Source organism: Trachemys scripta, chromosome 4, assembly GCF_013100865.1.
Source record: "Trachemys scripta elegans isolate TJP31775 chromosome 4, CAS_Tse_1.0, whole genome shotgun sequence".
Classification (NCBI taxonomy): domain Eukaryota; kingdom Metazoa; phylum Chordata; order Testudines; family Emydidae; genus Trachemys; species Trachemys scripta.
Window position 1 is genome coordinate 7,089,222 of NC_048301.1, and position 25,346 is coordinate 7,114,567.

Here is a 25,346-nt window from a genome sequence, read left to right on the forward strand (position 1 = left end):
GAAGGCCTTACTAATTTTTAAGCTGGGTTCTACAGACAACAAATACATTTTAATTTCTAGGTATCCATTGCTCACAACTGGTGGATGCCTCACAGTTAAAAATAAAATCCAGGAAACAGCAAACATAAAATCCACATCTCACTCACGAGTGCGAGCACGTACTCGCTCTCTCACGCACACACGAATCCCGCCACCTTTGTGCTCCCCCCCCCCCCACAAGTCTGTACTCCTTCCCTGAAAGCGGCCACAAAAACAAACTGATGTATGGGAAGAGCACACTGCAGAGCTGCAGCCTTCAACAAAGAAGGTTCTGCATCCCACACAAATCATGGGGCAAGAGACCAGGCTGAGCAAGTTGTGGGGTGACAAACATAGGAAGGATACGTGGAAGATAATTATGAGGAGGGATCTGAAAGTGAAGAGGGGAGCAAGAAGTGGGATATTAACCCTGCACACTCAGAGGTGGTACAGATTATATTTTGGGAGAGGAGTTGGAATCCTCTCACACTCCAGGAATAGGTTAATTGTCCCATCCCAATGTCCATGCAGGACTCCAAGGTCAGATTTCAGATTAACAGCTATCCTGGGCAGTGACTTATCTTTTGTGCTGGGATAGGGTGGTGGTAGGATCAAATCTACAGCGCTCTCATCAGCCCAGGATAGAAAAATGGCAGCACATTAACATGCAGGGGTGTGAGAGACTGGCTTTTCTAACACAGCTAGATGGGTATTAGCCAGTTCCCCCCAATCTGAACTTGCACTGCCCCTTACCTCTCTGCTCTCACACAATGACTCATGCAGACCATGGGAACTGAGAAGCTTGGTGGAGGTGAGGGACAGGAGAGATGGAAGGCAGCTACACTGCCTGTTCCTCTCTGCCTCTCCCATAGAATATTTTTTTTGGGGGGGGGGGTTGGTGCCTGCAGAAGAGGTTTGAACACTAGCTCTGTAAACAGGAATTAAAACATTAATGTACAGGCTATTCTGTAACAGTTTATGGGGGGGGGAGAAATGCCCCTTGTCCTCAAGCTTGCCTTTAAACTAATAAACCAAACCTTACTGTTATAAATTAATAGCTGGGTAGATAAAATAGATAAGAATGAAGGAGAAACAACAAAAAGGAAATAACCAAAGGTAATTGTGTACCACGCTTTAAATAATTCTGTAGCGTTTCCTGAAACCTAACCACTGAAACTACTGCAACCACCATTTTTTCAGCGAATGGTAATAAAATGCAAATGCCCTATTACTGCTGTGTGAAAACAAATATACAGGGGAACTGGCAATGTTTAATGACAGATCACATGCCTCCCAACAGTACTTGGAAAGAATGTAAAACTTACCTGGCTCTAACTTGATAATTTTTACAGCAGCCAACTCTCCTGTATGAAGATTTCTGGCCTAAAATAAGAAAGTTAAGACATATTTAATCATAATGCAAGGGCCTTATAAACAATGGACTTATCAACAATGGCCTTTTATGTAGTGAAGCCTTGTATTACAGTACAGCACAATGCAATTAATTGCAACCCCTCTGGGGCAGAGATTGTCTGTTTCTATGGTTGTACAGCTCAAGCACAATAGGCCCTAATCCTGGCTGGGTCTTGGGGTGCCACCAATGTGCTAACACTTACCCTAATCAAGCTCAGAAAATACAATTAGTTACCTGCAACTACTGCTTCTACACATTCATGCTTGTGGGATGTACTCCTCAGGGCTGCTGAAGTGGGAACCTTTTGGAGCCTGTCTGGATTGCACCAGCAGCCTCTTGCAGCACCAATTGCTCAGAGGTGAGGTTATAAAGGACTGTGCAGTCCCCACTCTCTCATTTCCTACCACTAACCCCCAGAGCATTATGCAAGTAGAACTCATATGAAGAGGGGAAGGTAGGTGAGCAGTGAGACTATGCAGAGGCAACACTCTTAAAATAGCCACCGTTTCTTATAAGCAACCTTAATCTTCACTCCGCAGCAGCCTCTGCGTTGTCCTGCTTGTGAGAGTCTAGCGAGCAGTTCAGCCCTCAGGGAAGGTAGGCTGAATTAATTACGGATCACAGAACTGCTCTCTCAAAGTATAAGAGCTAGATGCCAAGTTAAGAGAGTAGTGCTGCACAAAGACGTGATTAGAACCCCAGGTATTAGCCTTGCAGATTTCTATGATGGAAACATTTCACGGGGATTTCATTAATGCTATCTTAGCTCTAGTAAAGTGAGCACTAAGTCACCCAGGTGCTGTCACCCTCGCTAAGGTATATTATTTTTGACGTACAGCCTAATTCACTGAGGCAGGTGCTGAATGGAATCAGCATCTCCTTTCCACCGATCATCCAAAGGTTACAAGAAATCTATTCCTAGTTGTTTTATCCCCATCCAAAATAGAAACACACATTTCCCTGGGCACCCTGGATATGGAGTGAGGTTACAGGAGGAATTTGGGAGATAAATAACCTGAGATGGATGAAATTCGGACACCGCTTTTAGCAAGAATTTAGGATGAGGATACAGAGCAAGTTCATCCCCCTGGAATGAGGAGAAGGGAGGCTGAACCCTTGAAGCGTACAACGCACTCCCCCCCAGATTTTATGCTGATTTTAACACTGGGGGGGGAATAAGGAGCACTAGCCCAAGGACTCTAAAGGTGAATCCCTCATCTTTGTCAACACTAAGTCAAGATTCCATGTCAGGACAGATCCTTGAACCTACAGATGACAACCACCAGCCCTTTCAAAATCTGGTGATTGTCAGGCAACTGAAGGTCACAGAACCATCCACTGCAAGTGACATGCTCAGATGGTAGACAAGTGCAGCTCGACTGAAGACAAGAAGAGGCTGAGCAAATAGCCCAAAAGAGAAGATACGGAGGTGGAACATAGATTGTTATCCACTCCCCACAGAGGAAACTTTCTCCACTTCTGAGAATAACCTTTCACATTAACTGGCTTTCTAGAGTGCAGGAGAATCCCTTTGTACTTCTACAGCGTGAATCAGCGCAGAAGTAGCCTGCGTCCTGTGTCCAAGCCAGAAGGTAGAGTGACTTGGTCAGAATACAGGATAAGGGTCTTCTTGACACTGTAAGCCTGACAATACCATTAGGAAATATGGAGATTCCCATAAGAGACCAAGGACGGATTTGCTCACACTGTGACCCATGACGCGCTTACTGGTGTCCCCTGAGAAATAGCTGATCACATAGTGTTGGCTTTTCCCTCTTTGCTTCCAGCTGTTCAACTGCATTTCTTAGAAGTTGAAACATACAACACACTATATCCTTTCCTGATACTACTTTTCCATGTAAGCAATAGCTGCCATTGCTACAGGGATGTTATGCAAATGTCAATTAGATAGGATGCGGTCTGCCAACCTTCTCTGGCATGCTGAAAGTGCCTGGCACTGATTCACAGCTTTTAAAGCCAAAAGGATCATTGTGATAATCTAGTCTGACCTCCAGCATAACACAGACCACAGAACTTCCCTGAATTAATCCCTGCTTCAAATCCTATAGCTGTGGTTGAACCAGAGCAGATCTTTTAGAAAAACATCCAATATGGATTTAAAAAATTTTCAGTGACAGAGACTCCACCACAACCCTTGGAGTAAGTTGTTCCAAATGGTTAATTATCCTCACTGTTCAAAATTTGCACTTTATTTCTGGTCTGAATTTCTCTAGCTTCAACTTCCAATCACTGGACTTTGTTATACCTTTGTGTGCTAGATTAATAATAGCGGGGTTATCAGATTTCTGTTAAATAACATTGATTGAGCTCCTTGAATCTCTCATTATAAGGCAAGTTTTACAGTCATGCTTGTGGCACTTCTTCGAATCCTCTCTAATTTTTCACCCTCATTCTTGAATTGCAGACACCAGACCTGGACACAATATTCCACGTATACATCCAAGGATTGCATTAAGCCCTTTTGACTGCAGCGTCGCACTGGGAGCTCATGTTCAGCCAATCATCTACCATGCCCCACCCCGGCCGTTTTCAGAGTCTCTGCTTCCCAGGAGAGAGTCCCCTAGCCTGTAAGTAAGCCTGCATCTTTGTTCCTAGACGTACAGCCTGACATACTGAACTGTATATTATTTGCTCATGCCCTGCTTACCAAGCAACAGGGCCGTCCGGGTCCAGATCATTGATAAAAATATTAAAAAGCACAGGGTCAAGAACCAAACTCTGCAGAAACCCACTAGATGTGGGTGTTTACAATTGCATCTTGAGACCTATCAGCTTTTAGCCAGTTTTTGAACTATTTAATATGTTCCATATTGACTTTGTATTGTTCTATCTTCTTAAGCAAAATGTTGTGAGGTACCAAGTCAAACACCTTACAGAAGTCTAATTATATTACAACAACACTATTACCATTATCAAACAAAACTGTAATCTCCACAAAAAGATATCCAGTTGGACAAGATCAAAAATAAATGACTTGTCTTTACTTTCAAGGCACTTCACAATCTGTCCCAACCCTACTTATCATATCTCATTCAGTATCAAAAAGTTGATTCCCGCCTCTGATCGGCCCATGATCCCAGCCTTCACCGCCCACTTGTTAAATTTTCAACCAAACACTTTCATGCTTTCTCACATGCTGCCCCTCATGCTTGGGAGAAGTTCCCGTAAACATCCACAGACCTACCTCATTATCAAACTCTCCTTAGCTGCAAGGCCTACAAAAAACTTGGCAATGGTTCAGCTGCTGATGTGCAGAGACCACTGCCAGTCATACTGTAGTATTTCCTTGTTCTCCCCCACGGGTCTGTCTGTATTCATTTGTTGTCTCTTGTCTTATACTTAGATTGTCAGCTCTTTGAAGGCAAGGGCTGTCTTCTTGTTCTGTGTTTGTACAGCACCTTGCACAAGGGAGTCTTGATCCATGACTGGGGCTTGGCTCTAGGTGCTATGATAATACAAATACACCTCTACCCCAATATAATGCGATCCGATATAACATGAATTCGGATATAACGCGGTAAAGCAGCGCTTCAGGGGGGTGGTGCTGTGCACTCTGGCGGATCAAAGCAAGTTCGATATAACACGGTTTCACCTATAACTCGGTAAGATTTTTTGGCTCCCGAGGACAGCGTTATATCGGGGTAGAGGTGTACATTTCCATAAACCCTATCTTGATTGGCATTATACTACCCTCTTAATTCTTTATACCTGGAGTCTCAAACACGCAGCCCACAGAGTTATTTCCTGCAGCCTGCCATAGGTGCTGACTCCACCGGCAGCCAAGCTCCCCTGCCCCCGACACCCTTCCCCCAAGCGTGTCACATCCCCGCTCCTTCGCCTACCTCCCAGCGCTTCCTGCTGCCAAACAGCTGTTTGGCTGCACTTAAGACTTTCCAGGAGGGAGGGGGAGGAGCGGGGACGTGGCACGCTCAGGGGAGGAGGTGGAGAAGAGGCGGGGCTGGGACTTTGGGGAAGGGGTGGGAAGAGGCGGGGCCTCATGGACTAGATGAGCAGTCTGAGGTATGAAGTTCAGCATGTATGATTCTTTGCTGAGAGTAGTTGAGAAGAATGTTTGTTAAAAAGTGGCAACGTATTTTGTATGAATAGTTACTTTAAAAGGTTCCTGCCATTACAGCTGTGTTGATAGACTGTTAGTGTAGATCATCATCAGTGTTGATGACCACATAAGGAATAGTTACAGGTGTCTCTATTTTAGTAAAACCCCTCTTCACATTACAGTTTTTAAAAAGTTAATACATTGACTTTTAATAGCATACTATATTACTCTTCATTTTTTTCATTTTTGACTATACTTTTGTATCGTTGTAGGAAAAGGTTTCAGTGTTGCGGCCCTCGGGCCAATGTACTAGTCCTCATGTGGCCCTCGTGGTGATTTGAGTTTGAGATTCCTGTTTTAGATTCAAGTCCCATATCAGCTATTCCATTATTTTGCTCAGGATTTAAGTCACACTGACAAGGCTATAATTATCCAGGTTGTCCATTTTAGCCTTTTTAAAATATTGTAACAACATTTGCCTTCTTCCAGTCCCCTGGAACTGCCGCAGTGTTCCAAGATTTACTGAGAATCAACATTAACAGTCCAGAACACTCCTCCACAGATCTTTTAAAATTCTTGAATGCAAGTTCTCCAGACCTACTGATTTTTAATGTCTAACTTTAATAGCTGCTGTTTAACCCCCTCATCAGTTACTGTTGAAATTGAAAGCATTTCATTATCCTTTGTTTATATAATTTATCTTTTTCACAAATATTGCACAGAAATATTTATTAAACATTCTTGCATTATTGACAGTTCTACCATTTCCATCAAGAACTGGACTAATATCACTGTTAGGACTCCCTTTTGTTCCAATATACTTAAAAAAACCCTACTCTTTATTGTCCTTGACTCTGCCGGCCATTTCCTTGTGTCCTTTTGCATCCCTTACCAATGTTCTGAAGTTTCTGATGAAAAGTCTTTTTAAGTTCACTTAGAAGCTGAAGTCAACCTTTAATACATCTATGCTGATGTCTTGGATCTTCAATGCTTCTGCTTGGTAGGAGCCAGAGACTTCAGAACTATAAGCATGATAATCTGGTAGCAATTTCTTTAAATGCTGGGGTTGTTCCCAACTTGCCCAGCTTTGAAGCCCAAGGTAGCCTACTCAATCTCTTCACAGAGGCAGAACAACAAAATGGCAGATGAAATTCAATGTTGATAAATGCAAAGTAATGCACACTAGAAAAAATAATCCCAACTATATATATACAAAATGATGGGGTCTAAATTAGCTGTTACCATTCAAAAAAGAGCTTGGAGTCATCACGGATAGTTCTCTGAAAACAACTGCTCATTATGCAATGGCAGTCAAAAAAAAAAACCTAACAAAGTTAGGAACAATTAGGAAAAGGATAAATAAGACAGAAAATGTCATGATATCACTATATAAATCCATGGTATGCCCACACCTTTTGGTCATCCCATCTCAAAAAAGATGTATTAGAATTGGGAAATATAAAGAGAAGGGCAACAAAAATGATGAAGGGTATGGAACAACTTCCATAGGAGGAGAGATTAAAAAGACTGGGACTGTTCAGCTTAGAAAAAAAGACGACGAAAGAGGAATACTATAAGAAGCCAATAAAATCATGAATAGTGTGGAAAAAGTAAATAAGGAAGTGTTATTTACCCCTTCACATAACACAAGAACCAGGGGTCACCACTTACAGTAATAGGCAGCTGGTTTAAAACAAACATAAGAAAGTACTTGTTCACACAATGCACAAATAACATGTGGAACTCTTTGCCAGAGGATGTTGTGAAGGCAACACTATAACAGGGTTCAAAGGAAAATGAGACAAGGTAATGGAGGATAGGTCCATCAGTGACTATTAGCCAAGATGGTAGGGTGGGCAAATCCATGCTCTGGGTGTCCCTAAACCTCCGACTGCCAAAAGCTGGGACTGGATGATAGGGGATCCATCACTCGCTAATTGCCCTCGTTTGTTAATTCCCTCTGAAGTATCTGGTGCTGGCTGCTGTCAGAAGACAGGATACTGGGCTAGATGGACCATTGGTCTGAATTAACATGGCAATTCTCATGATGCTGAGCTGATGCCAGATCCAGGGACTTGGCTCAGAAGGCCTTCACTGGGGAGGGATAGCTCAGTGGTTTGACCATTGGCCTACAAAACCCAGGGTTGTGAGTTCAATCCTTGAGGGGGCCATTTAGGGATCTGGGGCAAAAAAAAAAAAAAATACAGTTGGAGATTGGTCCTGCTTTGAGCAGGGGGTTGGACTAGATGACCTCCTGAGGTCTTCCAACACTAATGTTCTATGATTCTAAGACATTGAGCCTACAGGCCCAAGACACGATTAAATCCAGGGAATGTGGTTCCCGCAGGCAAAACAAACAATGAGTATGTGATTCAACCTAAGGGAACACGAAGGAGCATGACGCATACTATTTAAACCTGACCTTCACCAGATCCTTGCAAAGCCGATCTGCCATAGCTAATGGATCCCTGGACCCCGGAAACATTTAGTGTGCTATGGCACAATTTAGCTCAACTATAAAGACGGATAAAATAAGGGGAACTCTTGAATTAAAAAAAAAATTAAAAATCACAGACACATACAAGAAGTCACTCTGTGCAGAGAGTGAAAGGGCCTACATCTGCAGCTAGCCACTGAAAGGAAGAAACTGGAGTTACATAGGCCTTTTCTACCCTCTGCTCCAAACATCCAGTGCCTGCCAGTGGCTCATGCAGTACTAGCAAGTACTGTCCTTCTAGAAGGGCCCCTTGTCTCCACAACACAAATGGGAATACACCGAGGACGTAAAAGAACCACCAGTTTCCTTTTTAAGGCGGTGTCTACACTGCCACTTTCGGCGCTAAAACATTAGTCGTTCAGGGGTGTGGGGGAAAAAAACCCCACCCCGAGCTTTCCCAGCGATAAAAAAACCCCACCCCGAACGAGTGGTGGTAGCTTTACCGCTGGGAGTGTGGCTCCTGAGCGAGAAAGCGCTGTCTATACTGCTGCTTTACAGTGCTAAAACTTTTAGTAGCTCAGGGTTTTGTTTTGTTTTTGAAATCGCCGGGAGAGCTCTCCTCTCTCTCCTCTCAGAGGAGATAAAGCGGGTCTACTCTGCCCACGTCACAGCGCGGCCGCAGCTGTAATGTGGGCAGTGTAGACATACCCTTAGTAACAGTGCTTTCAGAGTTGCCCTGGTGACCTAGCAGTGGGACAAGAAGCTACCAGGTACAGAAACTCATTTAGGCAGCTTTGCTAAGACTTGATTATCATGGTAAAGCAGAGGTGGGCAAACTACGGCCCGCGGGCCACATCCGGCCCTCCTGCCCGGGCCATGAGCTCCAGCCCCGGGAGACTAGCCCCCGGCCCCTCCCCGCTGTTCCCCCGCAGCCTCAGCTCGCTCCGCCGTCGGCGCAATGCTCTGGGCGGTGGGGCTACGAGCTCCTGGGGCAGCGCAGCTGCAGAGCCCGGCCTGACCCAGTGCTCTGTGCTGCGCGGTGGCGTGGCCTGGCTCCAGCCGGGCGGCGCGGCTGTAGCGCTGCCAGCCACCAGTGCTCCAGGCAGCGCGGTAAGGGGGAAGGGGGGTTGGATAGAGGGCAGGGAAGTTCGGGGTGGTGGTCAGGGGGCGGGGGTGTGGATAGGGGTCGGGGCGGTCAGAAGGCAGGGAACAGGGGGGTTGAATGAGGCAGGGGTCCCGGGGGAGGGGGGAGAAAGTCGGGTGGGGGGTTGGATGGGGTGGAGGGGGCAGTCAGGGGCAGGTGTTCCAGGGCAAGCGGGATGAGNGGGGGGGGTTGGATGGGGTGGCGGGGGGCAGTCAGGGGCAGGGGTTCCAGGGGCGGTCAGGGGACAGGGAACGGGGGGGTTGGATGGGGCAGGAGTCCCGGGGAGGGGGCGTCAGGGGGTGAGAAGCAGGAGGGGTCAGATAGGGAGCGGGGTGGGCCACGCCTGGCTGTTTGGGGAGGCACAGCCTCTGCTAACCGGCCCTCCATACAATTTTGGAAACCTGATGCAGTCCGCAGGCCAAAAAGTTTGCCTACCCCTGTGCTAAACTGTGTGATGTAATTACTTTTGTAATGTAGACCAATTGTGACCACAGCCAGGATTAGGATAAAAACCCATGGAAAGGACATACTTTCCCATTTATCACTGAAACTGTACCTATGCCCCCAATATGATTCTCAAAGCACAAGGCACTGTTCCACATAGGTTGGTTGTGGTTTTATTTTGTGGAGTTCCATATTGCCCACCCAAATTACAAGGTTTTCAATGTGGCTTGAAAAGTACTGCTCGGATTGGCATTAAAAAGCTGTTCGAGGATACTGGAAATCATGGACATGATAATTCTGGGTAGGACATTCCCTGGCCACTCCTCTCAAGCCCCGCACATGGAAAAATATACACTCAACCATCAGAAATAAATGGGGAAAAGATTGTTTCAGAACCAGTTATGCATATAGCATGACAGGTGTACATAGTGCCTTACAAATAAAATGAGACAATCCCAGCACAGATGAATTTACAATCTAAATTACTGAGCTGTGGGAGTTGACAAAGTCAGGAGGAAAATGGGGGAAGTAATTCACTTGCTGAACATCATAGCTACAGCTGCTATCGTCTTTATGTTCCTAGTTTTCCTGTTCCACCATCTTCCACTCTAACACTGAGAGGAGAGGAAATGAGGGAGATCCAGGTGTCAATCTCCCATCCACTGCTGTGGCAACAACTTCCATGTGGAGATCCCATCTGAAAAACCCTTGTCTCCAACCAACTCACCATCCTTGTTTGATCTCCAACTTTGGATCAACTGCCCCACTCACCAGAATGGCTGCTTGCTTGATCTGTTCTTCGCTAAATATTCCTCCTTCCATGATATCTCAGTTTCCAAGTTCCTTCTCTCTGACCTCTACTACTCATCCCCTTTGCCGCTTTCCCAACCTTTAATCTGTTAATACTCGTGACTTTTTTTCCACACTCCAAGTATCCATCCTGCTTTCTCCTTTGTTGCAGACTATCCCTTGAGTCTCTCCAAGATACATCTTTGATCTCCTCCTTCCTCTGTCACCAACATGGAGGTTTCTCATCTGCTCTCCACTTCTAACCTCCCACACCTCCTCATCCCGCTTGCCCCCACTCTCACCATTTCAAACCCCTCACACTCTTTGGGCTCATTGTTCTGACAATACAGGCATGCCCTCATCTCTCCTAGCCTCATAAAGCAGCCCCTCAACATCATTTCTCTTTTATTCTTCACCGCCAAACTCACAGAATATGCCATCTACAATCACTGCCTTGAGCACCTCTCACCAGCTCCATCCTGGAGCCTCACCACTCCAATGAAACTGTTCTCAGAGCTTTTAAACAATCTCTTCTTCATCAAAGAGTAAGCCCTTTATTCCAGCCTCATCAGCCTCTACTCTGCTGCTTTTGACACTCTTGATAGCACCCACCTTCTTAACATCCTCTTGTCCCTTGGCTTCCATTATTCTACCCTCGCTGGTTCTCCTCTTATCTCTGTTCACCCCTCCAGGGCTTCTCTTTTTATAGGTAACTGTCCTCTCCTCTCAACTTCTGTAGGGGTTCATCAGGGATCTACCCTCAGTCCCTTACTCTTCTCTAGGTAATCACAGCCCTCCCATAGCCTCACCTACCACTCCATGCCAATGACTCACAAATCTATCTTTCCACCCCAGCCCGTCTTCCTCTATCTATTCCCACAATACAGCCTGTCATCGCACATCTCCACAATGTCAACTTGACATGTTGAAAAGACATCTGGGTCACTCTAAATCCAGGAAAACAACTTCCTTCCGCGTATGCAGGAAGTACACATACTTGTGCCAAACCAGGGTACATTCAGTACTCTAGCTGTAATCAGGTTAAAACAAAAATTGTAAAAACATTACAAGGCATTGAGCAAAAAAAAACCAGAATGCGGAGACAAATCTGTGGCTCTGGATATTTTCTTATGAAGAGGACGGGTACGTACTGGGAGAGTCTTAATGGGACTGAGCATGGAGGCCTTGGGGTAGGGGTTGGGATCTTGAAAATTTAGAGTCATAAGAACATAAGAACGGCCATACTGGGTCAGACCAAAGGTCCATCCAACCCAGTATCCTGTCTGCCGACAGTGGCCAATGCCAGGTGTCTCAGAGGGAATGAACCTAACAGGTAATGATCAAGTGATCTCTCTCCTGCCATCCATCTCCACCCTCTGACAAACAGAAGCTAAGGACACCATTCCTTACCCATAACTCATATCTCTGAAGGAAAGCTGCTGTGCTTCCTGGGAAGTTGTGGTAAGCAATTGTTGCAAGCTGGCACCATCCCCATGGCCTTCTGTGGGACCACACACTGAGTGCCTGCCTTCTCTTTGACAGAGGACTTGCCTCCTGGAGCATACCTTCATCCATAGGACATGAGTGCTCTCTGCGGTGAGCCACTGGCTTTCATACCCACACCTTGATTTTCAGAACTGAGTGGCAATGGCAAAGCTACAGGACTAATCTGCACACTCACATACCATGGACAAGTAACTAGCTAAGCATCTATCTGGCCACTTGTATGCATAATCTTTGTTACCACACAGGCAAGTTAAATGCTCAGTTCTGGGAAACCAGGCCGTTGGTTTCTTACTGAAGTTACTTTCAGGTTAGGCAAAATCCTCAAGAGCAAATTCAGAGGAGAAACATAGTACCTTCCTCTGGCCTGCGGGGGAAGTAAAAAGAGAGAATCTGTCATGCAGACGAGTGGTTCCTTGCTTGCCTGGGACTCTATAGCAGGCCTTTGAGAAATGAAGGTGGGGAATAAGTTTCCAAAAGAATCGTAGATCTCAAAGGCAAGAGAAGTGCACCAGGGTCATAGGAATCGCCAGACTGGAACAGATTCAAGGTCCACCAAGTCCAATATCCTCTCTCCAACAGTGGCCAGTACTAGACCCTTCTGAGGAAGGTGTAGTAACGCCGCAGGACCGGATGGGATAATCTGCCCCTCACATTAGGCCTCACCCTGATCTCTAATAATTATGGATTGCCTTAAGCCCTGGAGCATGAACTTTAATATCTCTTCCAATTTTTTTGTAAGCATAACAACTCAGGATATTCTTGATACCCAGACAAATCGATTTGTCAGTTTTAGAAACTTCTCTTCTGTGAGGAGAGGAGGGGTAGGGAGCTGGAGAACTAACAGTTAAACTGTGAAGCAGGAGCACAGGACATGCTATTATTAATATCCGCCGAGGAGGTGCCAGAACACCAGCAACGCTGCCTCCTTCGAGGGTGAACCTAACCCAAAAGTCAAACCACGGGTCGGTGGGTAGTCGTTGTGAAAATGCAACTTGTAACTACAACCTCTTCACAAAATTCAGTTTGTAAGTGGGGAGAATTTATTCTCCCCGAGTGAGCTTGCAGAAGTGCTGTGCTTGGGAAAAATGCGGGCTGCTTTCTTTTACACGGCTTTGTACCACATGACGAAAGTACGTTCTTTAGAGAAATCAGGTTCTCCAAAGAGCTTTTCCTCTACTTTGTTAAAGGATTTGCAACCAAAGGTTAAAATGTAACTTACACCCTGCAGCCAGGCTTGGAGCCGCTTTCTGACCTCCCCAGCTGCTCACCCAAGCAAGACTCTTCAAAGAAAATATACAACCTCTCTTCTCACCTAGGGACAAATCCAGAGGCCAGTTCTAAATTAGACACATGGGGGGAGGAAACTACAGACCACAGAGTGGCTTCACAGCTCCTCTGCACAAGCTATTCAAGATCAGTACCTGCAGTAGCCTCTGAAGGCAGACCCTGTATTCTGGTCCCACCCTACCCCCAATCCTACTGCCATTCAGGAATCCTCAGAAGAGCGCAGCATACTGCAAAGGAGGTGCGTGTACCACTTGTCTGTGCAAGGAGTCCTTGTATCCCACCTCCCTATCCCTGAGCAACAAAATGATATGGGTTCCATTCCCACGGAGCCTCTTTACCAGCAGAGAATGGGGATGGATGTATAAACTGAGCATGTCTAGAACAGATGCTGAACAGCCATTTTTGTCTGCCACATGGGGAAGATCCAGGAATGGATTAACAAGAGAAGTGGAAACAGACGTGGATGGCTATGAAAATGATACTATGGATCCTGCAAAAGATTAACGCAAATCCTGCTGGATGGGTGCACCTATCAGAATAGAGCTCTGCCAGACAGAAGAAACTGCACTTCCCATTCTGAATCCTTACAACACTGCATTCATGAGCCGGCTCAGATCACATGGGCATGGGTGAGGCACACTTGAAACTAATCCCAGCCACTAAGAGAGACACCTAACAGCAATTTCTAGTCTTCAGGGTACTTTCATTTTCACAAACAGAAATCCCAGAAGCAATTGTTCACTCTGTAATTTTCCAGCTGGATTTCTAAGACAGAGAGCAGTACCAGGCTCTTTTCTAGTGAAGAGCACAGAGCCTTTCAGAAAACATTCCCTAAACAGAGATGTGTCAGATTCTACACACTAAAGAGGTTGGTCTCTCACAACTGTAGTTATTACTTCTTTTCAAGAATAATAAGCCTAACTGAAAGTAGAGTCATGGGGGAAAATAAATATACTTCTACGTCCTTTTTCACTCTATATTATCCTAGTATTTAGACACCAATCAGACTGGGGCACCATACTGCAATGTGTTGTACAAACAGATAATGATAGCCCCTGCCCAAAGACTTCATACAGAAATATTCTTTCCTCTAAACCAGAGACGAAGCGTACCTGTTGATGGGGGGGGAGGGCGCAATTTAAAAGTTCTGGTGGTATGCAGCGGGGCTCAGGGCAGGATATATAAACCCTGGCAGAAATCTGTGGCTGCATGTGACCCTGCATGCCCCCCTCCCCCCAGCTCTGCTCTAAACATTAAGCTCTGCAAGTACAAAATAGAAGTTATGTTTCACAACTGACATGCTCACTCCACCTGCTTTTTGTCTGCTGGGGGGTGGGGGAAAATAAGGCCTAAAATACTTGCAACTAGTGAGGATCTAAACTTCTATCACTTAAAAAAGATTCATATTCAGTGTAAAAGGCTATAAGCACCAAACAGAAGAACGTGAATCTAAACTGTAAACTGCGTGGGGCAGGGTCTGTCATCTTCGCACAGGTTTGTACAGCACTTAACACAACAGCTGTATCTACACAGCTCGTAGCAGGAAACCTCCCAGCCCAGGTTGACAGAATGGGGTTCGCGCTACCACACTAAGAACAGCAGCACAGACATTTTGGCTTGGGCTCTGAAGCCAAAGGAGAGGGGGTGGGTTTCAGAGCCCGAGCTCCAGCCCGTGCAGCAACTTCAAAGCGCTGTCTATGCAACTATTTTTAGCGTGCTAGCAGGAGCCTCAGAGGCCCAAGTCTGTCAGCCAGGCTGCGAGGCTCACTGCTGTGAGCTATGTAGACATACCCAAGGAGGTCCAATCCCCCAACTGGGGCCTCCAGGCACTACTAGAGTGCAAATAAATAATACTTCAATGTACCAGCAGCCAGTTCAAGTGCAGAAGTACATTTGCTAGTGTGAAAATCTGGGGGCGAAGGGAGGGAGAAAAAGTACCCTTTCCACCCACAAGACAAAACACTGCCATTTAAAAATCATGTTTTAAACAAATAAAAAAACCAAACCCCAAAATGTCCTACTTGTATTAAGCTTCCTTAGATTCTATTAAAGAAATGTATGAATCCATTTACTTTTCACTATCCATGCTGTTGGTTTCCTGTTTTGCATTTACCAGAGTTTGGGACAATGAAAATAGCCTAGTTGGTTTCGCTTTCTGGTTCCCTTGCAAGGCTTTCATTGTAAACACAAAACTTCTTCCTATGCCCTCCCCACCCCAAAACCACCCATTCCCACCCCCAGAATAAATACATTATGGAAAAGTTTCTATTCATCTTGTTTTGTGAAAGTTCATTTACTCACAATGTAAAAAAGTTGGATTCACTTTGATCTGAGTGCCCCTTTACCAATTAAAACCAAAGAACTGGTCCTGTGTGTTTTATACAAGACACATGGATTCCATTCATTTAAATTCTCTTACAGGTACTGTGTGCCTTCCTAAACCGAACACATACCAATACTTACAACAGATGTTTTACTCTGGCTCACATGAACCATTTATATAATTCAGTACTGAGTTGTTTTAAATAAAGGTTATCTACCCTATAGCTGCAGTTCTTTGTGCTGTCAGTACAGATCCACGCTTGGTATGCACGCACACTTTGGCTCCAAAGACGGAACTTTTGAGAAAACTCTTGACCCTTGAGGCTACACATGTACTCCCTTGAGGTACCAGACTCCCAGGCCCAACGATAAGGACCTATGACCCCAAGTCCCCGTCAGCTCAGCTTCCTTATCACAATCTCTGAGAGAGAGAGACTGAAGAAGCAGGGCTGACAATTCATAGATTCCAAGGCCAGAAGGGACCATTATGATCATCTAGTCTGCCCTCCTGGATAACACAGGTCAGAGAACTGCCCAAAATAATTCCTAGAGCTGATCTTTTAGAAAAACAGCCAATCTTGACTTAAAATTTGTAAGTGATAGAGAATCCACCACACACCTTAATAAATTGTTTTAATGGCTAATTACCCTCACTGGCAAAAATGTATGCCTTATTTCCGGTCTAAATTTGTCTAGCTTCAACTTCCAGCCATTAGTTCATGTTGTACCTTTCTCTGCTAGACTGAAGAGCCCATCATTAAATATTTGTTCCTCATGTAGATACTCTTAGACTGCAATCAAATCAGCTTTAATCTTCTCTTTGTTAAGCTAAACAGATTGAGCTCCTTCAGTCTACCACTATAAGGCAGGTTTTCTAATCCTTTAATCATTCGCATGGCTCTTCTCTGACCCCTCTCCAGTTTATCAACATCCTTCTTGAATTGTGGGCACCAGAACTGGACACAGGATTCCAGCAGCGATTGCACCAGTGCCAAATACAGAGGGAACATAACCTCTCTACTTCTACTAACGACTCCCCAGGATCACATTAGCTCTTTAGCTCGTTTTGCCACAGCATCACACTGGGAACTCATGTTCAGTTGCCTGTCCACCCTGATCCTTAAATCTTTTTCAGTCACTGTTTCCCAATTTTTGTGTCACGCGTAAACTCCATCAGTGATGATTTTATGTTTTCTTCCAGGTCATTGATAAAAATGTTAAATAGCATAGGGCCAAGAAATAATTCCTGCAGGACCACACTGGGAACACACCTGTTTGAAGATGACGTCCCTTTTACAATTACATTGAGACCTATCAGTTAGCCAGTTTTTAATCCATTTAATGTGTGCTATGTTATTTTATATTGTTCTAGTGCTTTAATCAAATATAGATCTATGCTGATGACCTACTCTAAGGACAGTTGTTACCTTATAAGTAACATCTTTTTCTTCAAGAATCATCAGCAAATATCCCCAGACCTTGGGAGATAAATTAACAGTAACGAACTCAAAGAAGGAGAGTTACAATATTAAAAATGGAAAAGGAAGGTCTACTCTTGTGAATTGGGATCAGCTCTGGAAGCCAAGATAAAGTAGTAATGTTGCATAAACAGATCAACTGTGCTCCAAGTGGTAGCTTTACAGCTCTCAGCAACATTTGAGTTATTCTGAGCTACTTGGGACCCATGTGTTTCAACATCTTCAAGTAGAGATATTCTTGCAAGATCATAATCACTTGAAAACCAAGCTTTGTTTCTACACTTTGATAAGTCCCCTTACTTCCCGCTTGGCAGGCTCTGGAAGCGGATCCAGGTTGTGGAGGATTTTGCCCCACAAGAAGTGGTGTCAGGCTATTAGGACTTGATGATTTGCTATATGCAGATGACTACAACTTCTGTCCCAATGAACTGCATCTGGTTCTCATCTGGCCCTGGTTCTTGTGGGGGACTTCAATCACCCTGACATCTGCTGGGAGAGCAATACAGCAGCGCACAGACAATCCAGGAAGTTTTTGGAAAGTATTGGGGACAACTTCCTGGTACAAATGCTGAAGGAAACAACTAGAGGCTAGGCTCCTCTTGATCTGCTGCTCACAAACAGGGAATAATTGGTAGGGTAAATAGAAGTGGGTGGCAACCTGGGCAGCAGTGACCATGAGATTGTCGAGTTCAGGATCCTGACAAAAGGAAGAAAGGAGAGCAGCAGAATACAGATGCTGGACTTCAGAAAAGCAGACTTTGACTCCCTCAGGGATCTGATGAGCAGGATCCCCGGGAGGCTAATATGAGGGGGAAAGGAGTCCAGGTGAGCTGGCTGTATTTAAAGAAGCCTTATTGAGGGCACAGGAACAAACCATCCCAGTGTGCAGAAAGAATAGCAAATATGGCAGGTGACCAGCTCGGCTGAACAGAGAAATCTTCAGTGAGCTTAAACACAAAAAAGAAGCTTACAAGAAGTGGAAATTTGGACAGATGACTAGGGAGAAGTATAAAAATATTGATCGAGGGTGTAATCAGGAAGGTCAAAACACAATTGGAGTTGCAGCTAGCAAGGGATGTGAAGGGTAACAAGAAGAGTTTCTACAAGTATGTTAGCAACAAGAAAGTAGTCAGGGAAAGTGTGGGACCCTTACTGAATGGGGGAAGCAACCTAGTGACAGATGATGTGGAAAAAGGTGAAGTACTCAATGCTTTTTTTGCCTCGGTCTTCACAGACACGGTCAGCTCCCAGACTGCTGCACTGGGCAGCACAGTATGGGGAGGAGGTCAGCAGCCCTCAGTGGTGAAAGAACAGGTTAAGGACTATTTAGAAAAGCTGGACATGCACAAGGCCATGGGGCTGGATCTAATGAATCCGAGGATGCTGAGAGAGTTGGCTGATGTGATTGTAGAGCCATTAGCCATTACCTTTGAAAATTCGTGGCGATTGGGGGAGGTCCCGGACAACTGGAAAAAGGCAAATGTAGTGCCCATCTTTAAAAAAGGGAAGGAGAATCCGGGGAATTGCAGACCGGTCAGCCTCACCTCAGTCCCTGGAAAAATCATGGAGCAGATCCTCAAGGAAACCATTTTGAAGCACTTGGAGGAGAGGAAGGTGATCAGGAACAGTCAACATGGATTCCCCAAGGGCAAGTCATGCCTGACCAACCTGACTGCCTTCTATGATGAGATAACTGGCTCTGCGGATATGGGGAAAGCGGTGGACATGATATATCTTGACTTTAACAAAGGTTTTGATACCGTCTCCCACAGGATTCTTGCTAGCAAGTTAAAAAAGTATGGATTGGATGAATGGATTGTAAGGTGGATAGAAAGCTGGCTAGATCATCGGGCTCAACGGGTAGTGATCAACGTCTCGATGTCTAGTTGATAGCCAGTATCAAGCAGAGTGCCCCAGGAGTTGGTCCTGGGGCTGGTTTTGTTCAACATCTTCATTAATGATCTGGATGATGAGATGGATTGCACCCTCAGCAAGTTTGCAGATGACACTAAGCTGGGGGGAGAGATAGATACGCAGGAGGGTAGGGATAAGGTCTAGCGTGACCTACACAAATTGGAGTATTGGGCTAAAAGAAATCTGATGAGGTTCAACAAGGACAATGGCAGAGTTCTGCACTTAGGATGGAAGAATCACATGCACTGCTACAGGCTGGGGACCAATTGGCTAAGAGGCAGTTCTGCAGAAAAGGACCTGGGGGGTTACAGTGGACAAGAATCTGGATACGAGTCAACAGTGTGCCCTTGTTGCTAAGAAGGCTAACGGCATATTGGGCTGCATTAGTAGGAGCATTGCCAGCAGTTTGAGGGAAGTGATTATTCCCCTCTATTCAGCACTGGTGAGGCTGCATCTGGAGTACTGAGTCCAGTTTTGGGCCCCCCACTACAGAAAGGATGTGGAGAGAATCCAGCGGAGGGCAACGAAAATGATTAGGGGGCTGGGGCACATGACTTATGAGGAGAGGCTGAGGGAACTGGGATTATTTAGTCTGCAGAAGAGAAGAGTGAGGGGGGATTTGATAACAGCCTTCAACTACCTGAAAGGGGGCTCCAAAGAGGATGGAGCTAGGCTGTTCTTAGTGGTGGCAGATGACAGAACAAGGAGCAATGGTCTCAAGTTGCAATGGGGGAGGTCTATGTTGGATATTAGGAAAAAACTATTTCACTAGGAGGGAGGTGAAGCACTGGAATGGGTTACCTAGGGAGATGGTGGAATCTCCATCCTTAGAAGTTTTTAAGGCCCGGATTGACAAAGCCCTGGCTGAGATGATTTAGTTGGGGTTGGTCCTGCTTTGAGCAGGGGGTTGGACTAGATAACCTCCTGAGGTCTCTTCCAACCCTAATCTATGATCTTCTGCTTTTTCTCAAGCGGATGTGTAGATTTTCCATAGGCCAGCCTTGAGCCAGATACCACTAAGGAATGTGGATGGGAATGTTGGAGGAAATAATGAAAACTAGTCTGAGGGACTTAGTTAAGCCTTTCTGCATCCCAGACTTGGTTGTAGTTTTTTTTCCTCTGCCCTCCTCTGCTCTGAATGATTGATCAGGGCTGACAGGCTGAAGACCACCCATCATTGTTTGGATGTTCCTTCTACTGTGGAAGATGCCATAGAGACGGCCATGTGCTGAAGTCCTCTAGGTCCAAAGAACAATTAATGTTTCTCCACCACTGCTGCATACCTCATCCCTGATTTGCAGCTACCATATCTAAGAACCGATGCAGTTTCCATGCCTATTCAGTCCTTAGCCTTTTTCCTGTGAAGGGCACCACTGCAATGGAGATATTGTGATTTGAAAGCCTGCCTAGTGGGAAAGTAACTGAGACCACAAAATCATTTCACACAAAGTAAAATATTGGAGCCCTGTGTTTTATCTGCAACAGTAGCCAAAAAGCAAAGAATGAAGAAAAAAGAAGTTCCATAAACCAAGAAGAGATTAGAGCCGCAGCCTTTAAAAAAAACGAAATGATTGTGATTTATGAGACTGAGGGGTAAAACAATCAACATTATCATTTGTTGCAAAATATCCTGAAGACACTACACATTTTGCAAACCTATTCTGTATGCAGAAGGATGCTTTAGAAATCAATATTACCCATCTCTGCACAAGGATGCTTAAGCACTGCAGTATGTAATTAAATGACAATTGTATGAGGTATTCGTAAAAACTCCATTTCAACCTTTAAAAAAAGCAAAATAAAAAACATACGAGATTTAATGAATGCAGTACACAAGAGAAACTAACGTGTTTGTAAACTCAAGATGTATCCCAAGTAGCCAATAAGTCCAAGAGTCACAGGAAAAGACAAGGCAGGAGAGGAAAAGGCGTGCCCCATACCTCAGATGTGATTTATTCTGTACTTTGGATTTTTGGTAAACACAATTCAGGCAGGAATCTCCAACTGCTGGGACTAACAGCTGCATATTTGAGTTGTTAGAATGTACAAATACAAACTTGCTGTAGGCTTCATGATTGAAGTACCCCACCTCACATCATGATGATTGCTTACTGAGACTGCTTCCTTGTCTCCTTTCTTCAATCAGGACTGTATGCCTTCTATCAAGCTCCATGGCCCCTATTCCAAACATCCCCTTTCCTCTTTCAAATCCCACCCCCAATCAGAAATCACAACCCCTTTGTCCTACGTGGTGTGCAAACAAACAAGACGGTCCCTGTCCCAGAGAGCTCACAAGCTGGGATTCAGACAAAACTCAACAGTTGAACAAACACAGATCTGAAGGAAAGGGGAGAAAGTGGGAGGACAACTACTAGAGAAAGGTGCATGTGTATAAATTAATCCTAAGAGTGGCCTCAGTAGTCACAAGATCTTACAAGTTAAACCAATGCCAGGCAGTGGCACCTTAAACCCTCGTCTTCAAGCAATCCCTCCCTGCTCTCAGTAATTCCCACACACCCTGACTCTCCTGATCTGTTGTTCCGGGTCTCATTTAAATTGCAAGGTCTGTGGGCCAGGAACTCTGCCTTGGTGAGGTTTTTAAAGCACCATGTTAATTGACAACCCAGTGTGATTTTTTTGTAATTATCAGTGTCCCTTCACAAACATCGAGCTGAGAAGCAGAACTTAAAGCAGGGGCTTTTAAGATTTAAAGCACACCTGTCTCATTCACTCTCCAGCAGAACAATCAGGTACAAACCCAGGTTTCTCCTAATCCGCATGCAGAGACATGTATTTTGCCTATGTCAATGCAATTAGTAAATGCAATCAGTGCAGCATAAGAAACCCTCTCCCCTCAAGAGTTACAAGTGTCACAGAATTCATGCCAGCATGGGGAGGAATTTGAATTCAGATCTTTTATACAGCATCATGTCGTGTTATTGCTACATTACGGGAACAGGCTCCTTGCAAAGCTTTCGATTTAAAAAGAAAGTTTGAAAAAGTTAAAGTTCTCAAATTTGTAACAGAATATATATTTAAACTTAAATCCCTAAAACACTGCATTCAACACAAGGGACACACAGACACTCCGTTATTCCACTATGCACCTCAAACACCAGCAGAACATCTCCACAGATATTGTCATGTCAAAATGTCATAGCTATATGCACACCCCCAAGACATCACTTCCCATTCCCATGGCCACCATTAAAATCCATATTAATGTTTTATCCAATTTCAATTAAAGAATAAAATGTATAACCTCCTTTATGCCTTCTTTACTATCATTTTTATTCTGTATTCATTAGTAGAGATTTCCAAAGCACTATAGTGATATAGGTGTTTACCTGTGGTGGAATTTGGCCAGGATATTGGGGTTATTACTTTCTGTACCTGAATTCTATCTGCAGTTTCCACTGGATTTTTTTTCCAGTCTCTTGTCCTAAAATGTTGGGCAGCAGTGCTGTGTGATATCCAAGAGCTTCTGTGTTCACCAGAGATGAAATGCAGCCTTTGCATTCCCGATGTACTCCACAGGGCACTGGGAGGCTTGATTCATGTTTATACAATGCTTTGAGATCCTCATATGGAAGATACTATGGAAGTACTGCAAGGCGGGTAAATTGTAATTTTGCCAGGAAGACAGAACTAACATCCATCCCTACTTTTTTGAACAGCATTATGGGCTCTTTAACAGGATCGCAGCATGCAAATGATTTGACAACCACAATGGGGGACGGGGGCACCAAAGATAAGACACCACCGCACTTTTCAATGCCACTGAATATCCCAGCCTCATTATTACAACCTCTTTTCAAAGTTAGCATGTAGGATGCTTTATAAAGAACTGTATTAAGGGAAGTTTAAAATGTCATTAACATTCAATAAACAGTGCTATTTTTTATGCAAGCATTAATGAACAAGCAGATACAGTCCTAATATAAATTAGGCAATTGATGCATTGATATTTTACTGAAAAGGGCAGGCCCAAATTTGGATCTGTGTACACACACTGTAAACAGATATGAAAATCACTTATTTATAGGCATTTCTCCTCCACCCAGAAATGCATTCTGGAATCAAAAAAAATCAAAACAGTGCCAACAACTCAGCACTCATGAGCAACCCTACAATAAACCATTGTGCACCATGTGGTGAAGAGAGAGGGGGGAAAAAAATCACTAACAAAACAGATCTCAATTTTAAGCTTCCAAGTAACAGTTCTGAACAGCAATGTGAGTAGGGTGGAGGATGTAAAATAATACCTTAAACGTACTGCTACAATTTAATGGTGAACAAAAATATTTGCTTAAACCCTCAATCACCTGCCAGAAAAAGACTGTGCTAGAAGCTGAGTGCCCAAATTTGTGCCCAACCACAAATCATTGTATGTTCTTCTTTTCTAGATTTATAATGCAGATCTCCCTACAATTCCCTGTTTATAGGGGGTCTTTCATAAAGGAACAGAGTAAAAACCAATGGCCCAGGAATAAATGTAGTATCTGAAGCTATTTTTAACTTATGGATTTTAAACTATGTATTAAGTTGATGGTGTCTCTTTCACATATGGTTTAATTTTGTCAGGTTACAGTATGGAGAGGTTTTGATTTTATCCCTGTTTGGGATCTTTGCATGGGAAACTGATAAACTTTGTTCAAGTTGCTGAAAAATTTAAAAGACCAACATTTGTTTAAGGTGGGTTTCATTTTAGATCTGTTAAGCTGAACTGGCCTTTTCAGATGCTCAGAGCAAAATTCACTAGCAAAGGTACTTAGTGGTCTCTTGTAAAGCCCTCTGGAAAATACCTGTTTTTAGTATTTATGATTGTTAAATATTCTTGAGGTAGTGACTGTGTGGTACAGTGAAGAATGCACTAGAAACACCTTCCCATAGCCGACCTCCTACTTTCAGCAACCACTTCAGGAGTGCCACCAAAATTAATCTGTACAGTTTTACTTGATCTCAGTTAAAGACCCATCTCTAGTAGGGGTCAATTTTTGTTGGCCCCTCATATAATGGCTTAAGATAGGTTTCACTGTATGTTGTATTGTACCAGTTCCACTTTTGAGTTAAATGTATTCTACATCATTCCAAAGTAAAACACTTTAGCCTCTTTTCTCAGGAGTTAAGAGCCCCAGTTTGCCAACAAAGCTAAAAATCTTAAGCACTATTTGCAAGACAACCAACCCTGCATGTTGTTGAGCATTCTCAACGCCCACTGGCTTCGCAGAAGGTGGTCAGTACCTCACCAGGTAATGGTCTAGGAATGGAAGTGTAATATGCATAGCTTTTATTTGACATGGTTGTGTTTGCAATGTTTCCCATGTCAGTGTGATCAGGGCCTCCAAGAGTATCTGCAGAATATACAATGCTAACTAACTCTATAGTGACCTGAAACTCTGTATGAGTTTCTGAAGAGCTGGCTTAATCTGCTTCTGCCTCTGAAAGCTATTATTAACTCAGGGATAAACTTGCACCCTTTTAATCAGGTACTATAAATGGCACATTCTCAAAAGTAATTCAGTGAACAAATAACCCTCCCCTCCCCTCCCGTTAAAAGGATCAATAAACACTGAAGGTAGCAGGTGATGTATCCATCAATTCAGACCCTTTGCAGCATCAGGACCAGAGAGATGAAATTTTTTCCCATCCATCCCAAGTGTCAAAGAACCTTTTTATTTAAAGAGAGAGAATATGCAGGCACATGCACGAGGGTTGCAGGGGAATCTCAGCCTGCCAACACTGTGCCAGGGATCTGAATGGGCCAGGACTTTTAGGAAGTCACCATCTCCCACTTTCAGCACTAGTGGTCCCTTTGTGCTCTGAAGTTCGGCCACAAAATGAAAAGGGCTAATAAGTGATTTCTAAAAATGAAAGCTGATTAGCATTACTATTTACAGAGTCACAAAACAGGGAGTGGGGGTGCAGACAAAGAGTCGAGGGTGTAGGTATATCATTCTCACCTTATAGACATCTCCATATGTGCCACTCCCCACCCTCTGGATGAGCTCATAATCCTGCTGTGGATTCCGCCTCATGATATCCCCACTCGGCCGAGCCACGGGGTCCATTCTCAGTCAATACAGCCCCAGAGAGGAGGGCAAACAGGATCTCTATGCAGTTGCTTCTCCCTTCACCACCCTTGGGAGTCCACTCCCAGGAGGACAGATGCTCTAGATGTCTAGAGGGGATCTGTTCTTTGCACACATGGCTTCTGCTCCCACCTTTTTGCCTAAGACACAAAACAAAACGACTTATTACGTTATGGTTTCAGTTAGGCTTTGTGTTGCTGGCTCCCAGGAGATTGGGGGTGGGGACTCAGATGTCAAAAAAGAGAAGCCTCCACCCTCAAGTGCTTCCATGCTGCATTAGAGGGAAAGGTCTCAGCTTCTGTTACAGCTTGGTTGACAACAAAGACAACAGTGGTGGAGGCGGGACTGCTATGATAGCAGCTGAGCAGGGCAGCTGGGTGTCCCCCTCACGCTGTGCTGGGGCTAGGAAACAGCGGCTACCTT

General features: G+C 44.4%; 1 protein-coding gene across 1 annotated transcript in view; it reads right to left on the reverse strand.

Annotated features, from left to right (window-relative positions):
• Nucleotides 1–25,063, reverse strand: part of MAP4K5 (mitogen-activated protein kinase kinase kinase kinase 5) — a gene marked incomplete at its 5' end in the record, with an annotated part of 80,889 nt that extends 55,826 nt beyond the window's left edge. Inside the window, 2 exon segments of the mRNA XM_034767959.1 lie at nt 1,344–1,401; nt 24,795–25,063. Coding sequence (XP_034623850.1) covers nt 1,344–1,401; nt 24,795–24,902 — 166 coding nt within the window.
• Between the last annotated feature and the right edge of the window lie 283 nt (nt 25,064–25,346).